Genomic DNA, 15,512 nt, shown 5'->3' with positions numbered 1-15,512 from the left:
ACACCAGCAACAGTCCCTGGAGGTATTGTGCTAGGGGTGGATAGGGCCAGTTACTCTCCCCCTGCTAAATAGAGAGAAACACCACAGTAAAAGGTGCCTCTTTGCCAAGTTAACAGGAAGGAGTCAATATGCAGCCCTGCTTTGCCCCCATTTGCAGGAACTAAATGCAACATTCACATCTCAAAAAACACGTAATTTGAAAGGAAGACTGAAAGAATCTCATTTTTAGCAGCGTTAGAAAAACTGTTTACTGACTAAAAGTCAGCAGTATTCTCTTTCCTGATGCAAAATTTGGAAGCTTTTCCACAGCAACAAGACCTATATGTTTGTTGATTGATTGATTTTTACATTTTTACTTTCTCCAAGGAGCCCAGAGCAGTGTACATGGTTATGTTTATCCTTACAACAACCCTGTTAGGTAGGTTAGGCTGAGAGATAAGTGGCTGGCCCAGAGTCACCCAGCGAGCTTCATGGCTGAATGGGGATTTGAACTCGAGTCTGCCCAGTCCTAGTCCAACACTCTAACCACTATCTGGCACCTCAAAAATTGGCTTAAGGAGTGGGTGATATCTGATTTAGAAATCCAACAACCCCTGTTTATCTCATTAAAAGCGTTGTGTAATGTAACCTGATTAGTCTGTAATTGCTGCCCAGGACATACTTTATCTATCTCCCCTCAGGCTGGCATTTGCTGTCAGCTGCCCTGCTGGGCTGATATCTGCCAGCAACCTAGCTGCCTTGGTGTTATTCAGGTCAGTCTCTTTATTCCTACTCAATGAGGAGTGGGAGTCCAAGTATTTTTGAATAAAGGTATCAAAAGCAGATCTAAGAATAATAGATCTAATGAAAGGTCAAGTTTAGTGGTGACACAAGTCAGTTGCTGAAATATTGCGACTACGGTTGTTGCTGTTACGAAGCACTGATCCTCCATTATATCTAATGTGTACACCCCCCTCAAAGGTGCTTGGCTCTGTTCTTCAGTCTGGTGGGCGGGGGAGTTCTCAGAGTAGTGCTCATCTAGACCAGCTACACCCCTACATCATACTGTGCCAGCTCACCTTCCAGAGGGAGTGGAGAATCTAGTGCTGAAGTTTCCTCCACTTCCAGCACATCTTATTTATTTGGGAATGCAAAGGCAGACAAATAACTTACAGTTTCTTTGAGAGATAGAAGATCATTGATCTGTAATTGTCTTGGTAATTTTGGTGGCATCAGCAATCCCAGGCTTGTTCTGGTCTGCTTTGTTCCCATTTTGAATCAAAACAGGGCTCAGCAGCCTACAACAATAAGCTGCATCCAGCTCTCCTTAGTCTCAATACGCCCGCAGCACTGCCGGCTCAAAGTCCTTCAACACAGAGATAAAAATAAAAATAAAAAATAAAATCTTGCTTCCAGCAAATCCATACAACGGATTTAAAAGAATAAAAAGAAAAGAAAATAGAGAAAGGATAAGAAGAAAAATAAACTCCAGGCACGGAAAACAATATTAAACAAATGGAGAAGAAGAAATCTCCTGTCACCATCTTGGCCACTTCCCCTGAAAGTGATTGTCAAAGGGGAAGGGAGACCATTGTATTGCACTTGTTTTGGGAACTGGGCTATCCTTGGCTGCCAGTATGCCCCAGATCAGCACATTATGAATCCTTATGCAATGTGTGGCAGGAAAACAAGTTAATCAGCACAGACTCCCACTATGCCCACTGGTATAATTACAGCTATTTCTATTCCATTCTAACATGGAATCTTTTTCCATATATATAACTTTGTTGATATTACAAAATATATGAGTATGGACTTGGTATGACAAGATATGTGAGTATTGACTTGGGAATAGATGGTCTCTGTGGTATTAGCCTGGATGTGAGGAGAGCGTTGGAGGTAGGTTGTACTCCAGGCCCAGAATAATCATGTGATTTGTGTCCTTCAGTGTTAAAATTATGGTGGGGAAAGTAGGAGGCTTTTCATGAAATCCATACACCCCACTACAAATCCACAAACCCCACTACAGTTTGCCTGCTGATCTTGAAGGAAGGGGAGGCAATAAGCTTGTGTTTCTCTTCTAAAGAAGATATCAAGTGAGGAAATACAGCAAATCAATCAATCAATCACCAGGAAAACAAAAGGGAAAGGCGAAACTAAGTTCGTTAGGGCTGGTAATTTTCTAGGGTTTAATTTCTGGCTGGCTGGAAGTATTTGTGTGTTTGTCAGAAGAGTTAGCTGGAGGGGGGGTTAATTCAAGGTGAATGAACCCCCCACTCCAGCTTGTGGGAGTGGTCACATTCCTGAGGAGAGTCAGTTTGCCTGCTGATCTTGAATACAAGGCTCAAATTAGAGGAACTTTGCTCCCAGGAAATTTGTGAACAGGAGTTTTCAAACAGATATTGAAGGATTTTAGCAGGAGTTTAGCGGGAGATTGGCGGGGAACTCTGTGAGGAGGCACATATGTGGTTCCCCTTCATCAAAGAGGAGACACCCAGTGCAAGAATAAGGTGAGTACTACCCCAATGTTTTGATTTTCTTGGAGGACAAAGCTAATAACCTTGAATTAGCTGACAACGGCACCCAGTACATAGCTTCAAGCCCTATATACTCTAAATCAGGGATCCTCAACGTTGGGCTCCCAGATGCAGAGGCGTAACTATAGGGGGGGCAGGGGGGCATGTGCCCCGGGCGCCATCTTTTCTGGTCACGTGGGGGGGCGCCGCCATGACCAAATTTTTCTAAATTTTTTTTAAAAATTTGTTAATACAAATGTTTCCTGCTCAGTGCAGCAGCGCTGCAGCAGTCAAGGGAGTGCGTCGGTGCCCCCTTCCCCACGAGCGGTCCCTTCCACGCTGCCTGTGCCCCCCCCCATTGCTTTGCTGGTGCCTGGCAGCCAGTCAGTGGCCTGGCTTGGCGGCGGCGACGGGCGCTTATGAGGAAAAACCTAAGTATAATGTACTATGTTGGGGGGGCGGTGGGGGGGGCGCCATTTCAGTGCTTGCCCCGGGCGCCGTTTTCCCTAGTTACGCCTCTGCCCAGATGTTCTTGGACTTCAACTCCCATAATCCCCAACCAAAGGCCACTGGGGCTGGGGATTATGGGAGTTGAAGTCCAAGAACATCTGGGGGCCCAACGTTGAGGATCCCTGCTCTAAATAACCAATCAAACCAGTTATGAACATAGAATGCCAGCAGGGGGTGCTTCCCAGAGTATTGCACAGAGTGTTGCATCTATCTAACGTTGGACTATCTGCCCGAGCAGCAGAAGTCCTGGGTGTGTGCTCAGGGCAAAGAGCTCCTGCCTCTCAGGGAACAAGTTCATTCCCTCAAAGTCAAGGTGGCTGGAGAAGCTCAGGGACGCAGAGAGGTGTGTGGATGAGATTATCAGGGATCTGATAGAGGCATCCCACTTCCAGGCTGACAGCGCTTCTGCTGTCATGGAGAGTTAAGGTCTCAGGGAAGGAGGTCATCAGTCTGAGGAAGAGGGAAACACTCCCTTAGCAGGGACCCCTTCCTTGAGTGATGCACCCATATCCTCTCGCACAGAGGATACTCCTCCAGGGAGTGGGGGTCTCCTAGTAGTGGGTGATTCAATCATTGGGGGCACAGAGAGATGGGTCCGTGACCCACGTGTAGACTTGCTTGCCTGGTGCAAAGGTTGTGGATGTCACTCTGTATCTAGGTAGGCAGTGCTGGGGAGGAGTCCGCTGCCGTGGTGCATGTTGGCACCAACGATGTTTGGAAATGCAGTCGGGAGGTCCTGGTAGCCAAATTTAGGCTGCTAGGTGGCATATTGAAGTTCAGGACCCCCAGGGTAGCATTCTCTGAAGTGCTACCTGTTCCATGCACAGGGACAGCGGGACAGGCAGAGTTGAGGGGTTTCAATGTGTGGATGAGACGGTGGTGCCAGAAGGAGGGGTTTAGACTTGTTAGGCACTGGGATACATTTTAGGAAAAGCAAAGCCTGTACAAAAGGGACGGGCTCCACTTGAACCAATATGGAACTAGACTTCTGGCGCTTAAAATCAAAAGTTCATAGAGCAGCTTTTAAAATGATGCCTGGGGGGTTGCCAGCAGGAACTGGGTGGTAACTGGTTTGGCCAGGAAAATCCCCTAAGGTATGAGGGTGCACATGTTTCAGATAAACCAGAAGGGGACAGAGTAGAGCTAGGATTTGAGCAGAAGGAAACATGGTGGTGCATGTTTGCCAAAATGGTGGTGCATGTTTGCCTTGCAAAAAAGGTCAAAGGATGGTAAGGGAGATCAGAGGCACTCTTACTTCCAGACCTTGGGGCACCAGTCCATGGCCTCCTAGGTCCGGGGGCCCTCCAACTGTCTGGAGGGGGGCTCTTGCTGGCACCGCACCAATTTTTGCTATAATTGCAGCCACCATGTGCACGGCCAGGGGTGGGGGTTGAGCTGAGCTGAGCAGGCCTTCTCTGCTGTGTGGTGGTTGCGGGAGCGGTGGGTGAAGGAGCTGCTGTCCTGTCTGGCCAGCCAGCAGCCCTTGAGAACTGCAAGGCAGTCCAGCGCTCCTGCACAGTCGGAACTGAGTATCACAAGCCTGTGATGTCATGGGCTTGTGACACTCAATTCCTACTGCGCAGGCATGCTAGAGCGCCTCACAGTTCTCAAGGGCCACTGGGCTGGTCAGACAGGCCCTGTGGCTTCTCTGCCTCTGCCACATGGGGGGAAGCCTGATTGGCTTGGCTCACCCCCACCCCCTGGCCACACTCATGGTGTATGCAATTATGGAAAAAATCAGTGAGGCAGGTGCGGGGTGGCAGCAAGCTTCTGAGGAGGTCCTCCAGGACATGTGGAGGCCCCCCAATTTTATTTTATTTTATTTTTTAAAAAAACTAGAAAAATTAAGGGGGGGCTCATGCTGTGTGGGGTTCAATGACGCCCTTCAGGTCCGGGTGCCAAAATTACCTTCGTACACCACTGAGGGGAATAGCACACACCAACACCAGATGAGGGATTTGGCATATAGGTGTCTATAGGGATGTGCATGAACCTGTTCGGAGGCCTTTTTATGGACCTCCAAACAGGTTCAAATATGGGGGGAGGGTTCAAAGTTCAAAGGCAGGGGTGTCTCACTTTAAGGGTGGGGGAGGGTGCACTTACTCGTCCCTCCGCTTTTCCCGCACTGGCGCCCAGTATTTTACACATCCTATGGGGCGGCAGCGTATTTCCTTGCCACCCTGTTTGCTCTTCGGACAGAAGTGGCTATAAATAGCTGGCGTGCATGCACACACCAGGCAAACACGCACACCATGCTCGTGCATGTCGGGTGGGCGCACGGGTGCTCACAACATGCATGCTCGCACGCCCAGCAGGTGTACGTGCACCAGCTACTTCCATCCACTTCCGACCAAAGAGCAAGCGGAGCAGCAGGGAAGTACGCTGCCACCCCATAGGATGTGTAAAATACCGGGCACTGGCAGGGGAAAAGCAAAGGGAGGGGTAAGTGCACCCTCCCCCACCCTTAAAGTGAGACTCCCCCTGCCATTGAGCCACCCACGCCAAGTTCTGTACATCCCTGGTCTATATACCAATGCCAGAAGCCTCCGAGCAAAGATGGGTGAGCTGGAGTGCTTAGTTATTAATGAAAATATAGAAATAGTGGGTGTAATGGAAACCTGGTGAAGCAGTTAGAACCAGTGTGACATGGTTATTCCTGGATATTAACCCTACAGAAGAGTCAGGGAGGATTGTGGGGAGGAATATATCAAAGAAGGGATAGATTCCAACAAGCTGGAAAACCTAGGTGGACCTGAGTCCTCCACAGAATCATTATGGGTAACATAACGAGGACTGAAAGGAAATGTTTTATTAGGGATGTGCTATCGCCCTCCAGATCACAGTGCTGAGAGTGATCTGGAATTGGAGAAGCAAATAAGAGAGGCATCAGAGACAGGGCAGTAATAATGGGTAACTTCATCTACCCACTGATGGACTGGGTAAATTCACATTCAGGTAATGAAAGAGAGGCCAAATTTCTAGACATGCTAAATGACTGTGCCTTAGAACAGTTAGTTGCAGAACCAACCAGAGGGATGGCAACCTTGAACTTAATCCTTAGTGGTGCCCAGGACTTGGTACAAGATGTCAGAGTTGCAGAACCGTTGGGTAGCAGTGACCATAGTGTGATCCAATTCAGCATATACAGTATATGATCAGTGTCCTCCACCGTGAAGACAGATGCAAAGAACTCATTCAGCTTCTCTGCAATCTCCTTATCCTCATTCTCTGAAATCTCCTTATCCCCCTTTCATGCCCTCATCATCTAAGGGGTCAACTGCCTCTTGGGCAGGTTTTCTATTTCTGATATATTTAAAGAAGTTTTTGTTATTTCCCTTGACACTTCTAGCTATATGCTCTTCAAACTCTCTTTTTGCAACCCTTATTGTCACCTTGCATTTCCTTTGCCAGAGTTTATGTTCCTTTCTGTTCTCTTCATTTGGGCAGGACTTCCATTTTCTGAAGCAAGTCTTCTTCTGACACTACTTGTTACTTCTGACACTACTTGTTCTGACACTACTTGTTGCTTCTGACACTACTTGTTAGCCACACAGGCGTCCTCCTGAACTTGGTAGTACTTTTCTTCCTTCTTGGTATACATTCCAACTGAGCTTCTAATATTGTGATTTTAAATAAGTTCCATGCTTTCTGGAGTGATTTGACCTTCTTGACTTTCCATTTCAACTTCCTTCTTACCAGCCCCCTCATTTTTGAGAAGTTTCCTAATTTCATGCTAGGAGTTTAGGAAGGGGATTGAAAATAAAAATGCTATTAGAATGCCCTTATACATATCTATGGTGCGGCCACATCTGGAGTACTGGAGTACAGTTTTGGTCACTCACTGTATCTTAAGAAGGATATTGTAGAACTGGAAAAGGTGAAGAAGAGGGCAACTAAAATGATCAGGGGCCTGGAGCACCTTCCTTATGAGGCTAGGCTACAGCATCTGGGGCCCTTTACCTTGGAAAAGAGGCGTCTAATAGGCTTGTGCATTTCAATTCAGGTACAAAACGTTTTGTGCCTGAAAATGGCAATTTTGGAGGTTTTGTAACCAAAACAAAATCAAGAATTAAAAAACAGAGATTTTTGTTTACAAACCGAAATGACTGTGTTTCGGACAGAATGCTTTGTTCTTAGGAAAAGCATTGCAATTCAAATTGACTTCTCTGACTCTCTCCGCTCCAGCTGAGGCACTGAGTGATTAGCAGAAGATAAGATATGCAAAAAGCTTTTGAGCTTGAATGGTTTAGTTAAGTATGTGTTGCATTCAGTGTGATTGAAATGCAAACTGACCTTGCAAAGGGATTTGGAAGACAGCATTTTGAGACAGAAATACTCAAATATCTTTGGAAGCTCAATGCAATTCCAAAGCTCTTGCTAAAAGCCATGGTATAAATTGTGTGGAGAAGCTTTTCAAGAAGCTGGTTAGGAAAGTTCTGAAATTACACAGGTTTTTCTTTCCAAAGGTTTAGAAAGAATCTCTTGACTTGTTCAGTGGTCTTTTGAAGAGCTATTTTATTTTTCTTCTGATTTTTATGAGTTATAGTGGTGTCTAAGCTTTGTTGCCCAAGTTGAGCAGTCTAATGTAATTTAGGCCACAATGTAATTTGGTGGGACATGATGTCTAAGCCAGTGGTTCACAACTTTTGCCATTGCAGGGACAGGTCATCCACATGGGACTACAGGAGACAAAAGGAGGGTGGTGGGGAATATCCCTGTCAATTTTTTGACATTCCCAGGAATCTTAGTTGCTTCTCTCTTTCTTGTAACCATGATCCATGGTTTTGCACTTTCTTAAATGCAGTGATGATAAATCTCAACAATTCTGAACAGTAAGCTGATTTTTTTGGGCTATGGCTCACTCGACTTCAGTTAAATGAACATTTGAAGCTGTTCCATAGTACCAAGGCAGTTTTGTTTTGTTTTGTTTTATTTTATTTTACATTTTATATCCTGGTCTTCCTCCAAGGAACCCAGAGCAGTGTACTACATACTTAGGTTTCTCCTCACAACAACCCTGTGAAGTAGATTAGGCTGAGAGAAGTGACTGGCCCAGAGTCACCCAGCTAGTATCATGGCTGAATTTGAACTCGGGTCTCCCCGGTTCTAGTCCAGCACTCTAACCACTACATCACACTGGCTCATTGGTCTATCTTGCTATCTCAAATGACCTGTGGTCATTGTTCCATGGGGAGGGAGTGTTTTTATTGAAAGATTACTTGAATCCACAAATGGGTTGTGCTGCTGTGCTAGTGCCACAGGGACAGGCTCACACCTGATGCAAAATTCTCAAATAACTGTGCCAAAAATTAAGTGTCATTGTTCATCATTCTCTTCACTCTTTCAACTTGTTTATGTGGGGCTTCAGGGGCAAAACAGTGGCTTGGGTGGCAGTGCCCCAAGGGTGGTGCACCCAGATTCCAAATAGGGCAAAGGACTGATTTCTTAGGAATTTTTGAGGTTTACGTGTCTTTAAGATTATTCCCCATAGGGAATAATGGAGGTTTCAGCAGCCCCATAACTCCACCTGGGAGGCACTGGGATGGCCCAAAGCGAGTGGTGGTGTCATGAACAGAGGGTGCCAACCACCCCCCTGGATTGCTATCCCATTGAGGTACGGGGCTTTGTTGTTTCTGAGGTGTTGAGTTTAGATTCTCTGGTAGCAAATGAGATTTTTAATGAAAAACCATGAATCCACTCTCATATGCAAAGAGCCCCTGGTGGCGCAGTGGTAAAACTGCCGCCCTGTAACCAGAAGGTTACAAGTTCGATCCTGACCAGGGGCTCAAGGTTGACTCAGCCTTCCATCCTTCCGAGGTCGGTAAAATGAGTACCCAGAATGTTGGGGGCAATATGCTAAAATCATTGTAAACCGCTTAGAGAGCTCTGGCTATAGAGCGGTATATAAATGTAAGTGCTATTGCTATATGCTACTAGAGATTCTACTCTTTTAGATAACTCAAAATAACTCAAAAATAACTCAAACAAAAACTCGTTAAAAAAAATCAAACGATTGACTGATCTGCTTCAAATTCAATACACAGAGTCCTGATAATCTGTCCTACATGTGTATTAAATTTCAGATCCCAGAAATATAAAAGGGACCCTCTTTTCCCTTGGGGAAATTCATGGGTCCCTCTAAGAGTGTGGGCACTCGGACCTGGGCCCCCAGATCCGTGCCTAATGGTGCCCTTGGCCGTGTGTTGTCTAAACTGACTGGTGGCAGCTCTCCAGGGTTTCAGACAGGGTTTCAGAGGGTCTTTTCCAAATTACAGCCCTAACCTGAAGATGCCAGGGATTGAAACTGGAGCCTTCAGCATGCAAATCAGATGCTCTTCCACTGAACTATGGCCTCATCATTATAGGATGAGTTGTCAGTGTTGCTGCTTCCTATGACAATGTTGCCCCAGCTCTTGAGAGAGTGGTACTTATATGGGAAGTAAGTGTGCTAGAAACCCTCCCTCTTCTCCATAATCTCAACGTTCTTGTATTACTGGAGGAATGTGGAAAGGAGCCACACTGCAATGGCTGCTTTCTATACTGCTGAGGTCACATAAGTACAGAGTGTAAAAATTCTTCACTCCATCTGTTCAAAGACAACATGAAGCCAATTTTCAAAATCATTTACAATTTCTACTTACTCTGCTGTTGTTGTTTTTAAAAAGGGAATCTATGTTCAGTCCCTGACAGTAATTTCTTTTCATAAGTTTGGAAGCAATGCATACAATTATGCGCCTTGATTTTTTCCCATGCAAAACAAATGCATGGAAAACAAGTCAATCCAATCTCTTGTTATGGTGCCAGTATATTTAAAAGCCTGAGTTTCCTCTCTTATATAGTTGGTACTTCCTCTTCTGTTTTGATTCAGTTGTGCAGTGGAATGAATAGAGAATTCTATCCACTAGTTCTTGGGGATTTTTTATGAAGAGACTATGGTACAGTACTTACTATAGTCAAATGAATGTTTGAGATAAGCACAAGCAGATGGTGATGGCAGAGAGCAGACAGAGTACCTCAATGACAGAGTAGTTTGCTTTGAATGCAAAAAGTCCCAGGTTCAATTGATTGATTGTGGTTGCACTCCTAGAAAGCCCAGAAAAAGATGGGGGAGGATGTAGTTGCCACAGGCAATTCCAGCTTCCACAGATTCCGCAGCTATCTGATCCTAGCACTGGAGCTTGATAAGCAGTTCATAAACTTTCCACCTTGCCGATAGCGCTTATTTATGGTTCCAGGAAGTACCAACAAAGAGTTGATTCTTGAGCTTTATCGTAGTGACGCTAGTATTAAACAAAAGGGCAAAAGGACTTCTCAGCTGTGATGACACAGTATTGCTTAGGCACCAGCAGTAGTATTAGTGCTGCCTCTGCCACTCATAATGATGAATGTCTTAAAAGTATGAATTTATGGCACAAATTTACCTGTGTCAATTTGAGATAGTCAGAAAAGTTTTCCTTTTAGAACTGATGCATCATTTTGTTTGAGTTATTTCCTACTTTAAAATATTGTGACAAGGGGATACTGAGAACTGTTCTATGAGAAACAAAACTCTCAAAAATGTGATCCATACAACAGTTGAGCAACTGTCTCACCCTGGAACACTCTAACTGCATAAGGAATAAACTCTCCATTTGAAAAATAGAATCTGAGTATTGCTGCATATTACTAGATATCTTTGCCGCATATGAGTTGACACTGCCCATATTTAATTAGAAGACCACTATTTTGCATATAATCAGCCATTTCAAGAGGGAAGCTCCTGCTTCTACCATGTTTGGACATTGCCTTGAACATGCTTTAGTGGGTGTACAATGGATTTCAAAACAGTGGTAGCAAAAATAGTGGCATTCCTCTATTTTGATGAGGAGTGAGGTGAAATGAGATCTCAGAAGACTTGTGCAAACTGATAATTATAAAGGAATGAAAGATCAGGTAAGACATTTTTTGTCAAATTATGAAACCAACTGGATACAATTTTCTACCTGACTGTGTTCCTCTTCTTCAGAGGCACTGAGAGTATTGGTGAAATAATGCACTAGAGAGAGAAGCCAGATCTAGGAAGGGGGCAAATTCCATAGATACTAAAATCCACAATCTTCAATGTACCACATAACTAGGAAAAAAGACACATCCTCCACTCTTGAATGTCTACCACAGTGCTTGGGCTAATAATCCTGTGCAGAGCAGCAAACAGCAGTCTTTGCCATGGACAATGATATAATGTGTCTACAACTTAAATTTTCCTCTAGTTCCTGTTTCAGAGCCTCTAGTAACCTAATAATATTTTTTTAATTTTATTTTGTTTTTATCTATCATATTTTTCTATACCACCTGGCATGTACATCCCCGGGCGGTGCACATAAGTGAAAATACAACACATATTAAAAACAGGATAAAATGATCAAAACAATTATTATATAAAACCAATTAAAAGTCTGAGAAAACAGGTGCATCTTAAAAGTCTTTTAAAAAACAACCAGAGATGGAGAAACTCTGGTTTTAACAGGAGGTGCATTCCAGAGCCCCGGGGTAGCCACAGAAAAGGTCTGGTCTCAAGTAGCCACCAAAAGAGCCAGTAGTAGCTGTAACTGGACCTCCCCAGAGGATCTTAATAAGCAGGAAAGTTCATGATAAAAGAGCACTCGCTTAAATACCCTGGACCCAAGCGGTTAAGGTCTTTATAGGTAATAACCAGCACTTTATATTTTGCTGGGAAACTTATCGGCAGCCAGTGTAGTTCTTTTAAGATCTGTGTTATATAGTCTCTGGGTTATCCCAGAGACCAGTCTGACTGCTGCATTCTGCACTGATTGTAGTTTCCAGGAAATGAATGAATTTGGGGTTATGAATATGGCCAGGTTCATAATATGGCACCTGGAGGTTGCAGCGAGCTGCTGCAGCCCCAGGAGTGTGTGAGAGCTCTACTTCCAGTCTTGGCATGCTGAGGTTGGTCCTGCCATACAAACCCAGCAATCTCTCTGGGGATCTGATATTACCTGTTGCTGACTTTTAGGAGTGCTCTGCTGTTTCAACTCCAGCTAATGCTCCACCTGTCTGTTTGTAAATAAACAAATGTCATAACCCTTCAGTGATCTCTCTGCCAAAGGAAGCCAGAACCCAAGAAATGCTACATCCCTGGAACTTCCCACTGCTCAGGGAATTGAGGTGCATCCATAACAAAGTTTATCTTCACAGCACTGCCTGCCAATGTAATTCAGGTCTGTTAGCCTTGCATTTCAAATGTGCAGTTTACAATCATGAAAGTAAGAAGGTATAAGCAAACTCTTTATCAGAACAGACTGTGCCCCTGTGCTATGGACCCAACAGAGACTTTGGGCCATTTTCTGTTGATGAGTCAAAAAGGCTGTTCACACGAGCAGCCCTACCCAGGTTTGCACAGCCCTATCAGGGTAGGGCTGCTCATGTGAAGCACTGGGATTGGGGCCAATCCCAGTGCTACCCTACCAAGGAGCCCGAGGTTTTTCCCTGGGCACAAGCACACCCTTCTTCCTGGGTATCAAGTCATGTGAGTGCTCAGGCTGCAGACAACCTGCACACACACACAGAGCCGGGTGGCAAGAGCGCCTGGCTGAGGGGGAATCCCTCAATGCACTGTGTTCTAGTGACTGTGGGATGCTGGAGTCCCTCCTCTGGGTCCCGTCTCTGTCGCTCACTGTGGCTTCCAATCGTGTGCAGCAGCAAGCAGCAGAGCCCCGAGAGAGAAGGAGATTGTATGTGGGGAAACAGGTAGGAGCCTGCTTCCCCACAAGCCCTGCGTGGCTCTTATTGTTTGATGAAATTAGGATGAAATGGTTGGATGCTAAAGTAAGATTCTCGTCTCTTTGGAAGCAAACGGAACATACATGTAGTGGGACTGTTTATTCTACTATATGAATGCATAGAACATAACATTATAATATCTATAAAACAGACATAATCACCTGGCAGTAGTCAGTGGGAATCCACAAGATTGCAAATGGAAACAGACATGGAGAGATATCGTGCAAGAGATATTGGCTGACATACTGTGCAATATCCTGCCAACAGAGGGGATAGCGACACAGCAGCAATGACTCATTCCTTAGGAGGCGGCATGGATTAGCCCCATGTTAGCAAGCAACAAAGATGGGCTGTTCAATGGTGCAGAAGCTGCATGAGGACCCTGCTCTTGGATCAGCTGGGTGCTGTGCAGTACATCAAACACTGGACATCGTGGAATAGTTCAGTAGGCAGCAAAGGTGATTGGGAGAAATAGCTCATGCCTAAAGCTCAAAGGAGACCAATTTATAATGAGATTTGTTAATAGCGGGGGGTGGGGGTAATTTGTTGCCAGGGTCTCATTACTAGAAACCTTCCAGTCTTGAAGAGACACACTCACACTTTATATTCAACACATGTACAGTCTGTGTACAGTGTACAAACGTACAGATCTGAACACACAGTTATTCAGATCTGAACATAGTTAGTCACATGTTACGTTCAATGTGAATATAGCAGTACACTTCCTATCTGTATCCTGCATTTGAGGGGGCTTGTACAAGATTCACTTTTAAAGTGAATGCATATACAGTTATTCACATACACAGAAACACAGTGGCTGATATCCTAGCTAACAAAGTGCTAGAGCAACAGTGCAGCATTCCAGTCTAAGGCTGCACTGGCACACACAAGGTGGAGGAGAATGATCTCCCCTTCCTTCTGCAGCTGCCAGCACCACTCAAACACGTGTCCTGAGCCGGTGCAGCCATAGTCTGGAATACAACACTGCTGCACTGGTGCCTCATTAGTCAGGATGTCAGCCACTATCTGCCATGCGTGGTACTATTTTATTTATTTAATACATTGTCATAGGAACATAGGAAGCTGCCTTACACTGAGTCGAACCATTGGTCCATCTAGCTTAGTATTGTCTACTCTGGCTAGCAGAAGCTGCTTGCCAAGGTTTCAGGCAGGAATCTTTTCCAGCCCCACCAGGAGATGCTGCCAGGGATTCAACCTCGGATCTTCTACATGCAAAGCAGATGCTCTGCCACTGAGTTATGGCCCTATCCACAAATGTGTACAGGGATCTGTATGCACGTCCAATGTAAAGGGGGCTGAAGAGGTGAGGTGGACGACTAGAGTGCAAGTGGAGAAAGACTCAACTCGAATCTGACAGATTATTACTTAGAGTGCATTTGAAGATCTATGCTCAGGTCATATGTGCAGCAAAGAAGCGATTCTTTTCCTCCCGTATCGCATCAGCAAGCTCCTGTCCAGTGGAGTTGTCCAGGGTTGTGAAGGGGTTAATGTGCACCCCTTCCCCCTTGAATCGGTACTTGGACGATGTGGCAATCCTGGATCAATTTCAGTTTGTGACTCCTGAGGATGTGGACAAGTTGCTCAGAATGGTGCGGCCTACCACCTGCCCTCTTGATCCTTACCCAACATGGCTTATACTATCTGGCAGAAAGGCTGTTGTAGAGGGCCTGGTAGAGATTATAAATGTTTCTCTGACGGAGGGCAGGATGCCCCCTTGTCAGAAGGAGGCAATCATTAGACCACTTCTGAAGAAGCCTGCGTTGGATCCCTCAGAGTTAAGTAACTACAGGCCTGTTTCCAACCTTCTGTGGCTGGGCAAGGTGATTGAGAAGGTGGTGGCCTCTCAGCTCCAGGTGGTCTTGGAGGAAACTGATTATCTAGACCCGTTTCAAACTGGCTATGGGGTGGGGACTGCCTTGGTCAGCCTGATGGATGATCTCCAATTGGGAATTGACAGAGGGAGTGTGACTCTGTTGGTCCTTTTGGATCTCTAGGTGGCTTTCAATACTATTGACCATAGTATCCTTCCTGAGGGTATTGGGGGTGGGAGGCACTGCTTTGCAGTGGTTCCACTCCTACCTCATGGGCAGATTCCAGATGGTGTCCTTTGCAGACTGGAATCTGAACTTTCCTATAGTGTCTCTCAGGGCTCCATACTGTCTCCGATTTTGTTTAACATCTACATGAAACCGCTTGGAGAGATCATCAGGAGATTTGGTGCAGGATGTTATCAATATGCTGATGACATCCAAGTCTACATCTCCATGTCAACCTCATCAGAAGAAGGCATAACCTCTCTAAATGCCTGCCTGGAGGCAGTAATGGGCTGGATGAGGTATAACAAACTGAGGCTGAATCCAAATAGGACTTATTGTGTGGGGTACTTATTGTGTGGGGTCAGGACTCGGGGGACAATATTGATCTGCCAGTTCTAGATGGGGTTAAACTTCCCCAGAAGGAAAAGGTACGCAGTCTGGGGGTGCTTCTGGATCCGAACCAATCCCTGGTGTCCCAGGTTGAAGCCAGAGGTGCTTTTTATCACCTTTGGCTGATATGCCAGCTTCATCCATTTCTCGTGATGAATAACTTCAGAACAGTGGAACAAACATATGCTGGCAATCTCTAGGCTAGATTACTGCTTTATATGGGGCTGCCTTTGTACATATTCCAGAAACTGCACTTGGTTCAGAATACGGCAGCCAGGTT

The 15,512-nt window shown here is 45.3% G+C and overlaps 1 protein-coding gene across 14 annotated transcripts in view; it reads left to right on the top strand.

Annotated features, from left to right (window-relative positions):
• HRH2 (histamine receptor H2) overlaps positions 1-15,512 on the top strand; it is a 187,654-nt gene that overhangs the window by 39,126 nt on the left and 133,016 nt on the right. The window contains exon 5 of one of the 14 annotated variants that reach the window (XM_053300035.1): positions 6,453-6,576. The exons of the other annotated variants lie outside the window; for them this stretch is intronic. Within the exon in view, the coding sequence (XP_053156010.1) occupies positions 6,453-6,468 (16 nt within the window). The 3' untranslated portion in view covers positions 6,469-6,576. The remainder of the gene's footprint in view (positions 1-6,452; positions 6,577-15,512) is intronic. 14 annotated transcript variants of the gene reach the window in all.

Source organism: Hemicordylus capensis, chromosome 2, assembly GCF_027244095.1.
Source record: "Hemicordylus capensis ecotype Gifberg chromosome 2, rHemCap1.1.pri, whole genome shotgun sequence".
NCBI classification, from domain to species: Eukaryota; Metazoa; Chordata; class Lepidosauria; order Squamata; family Cordylidae; genus Hemicordylus; species Hemicordylus capensis.
Note: the sequence above shows the minus strand (reverse complement) of the source record. Positions and strands in the feature narration are given on the sequence as shown.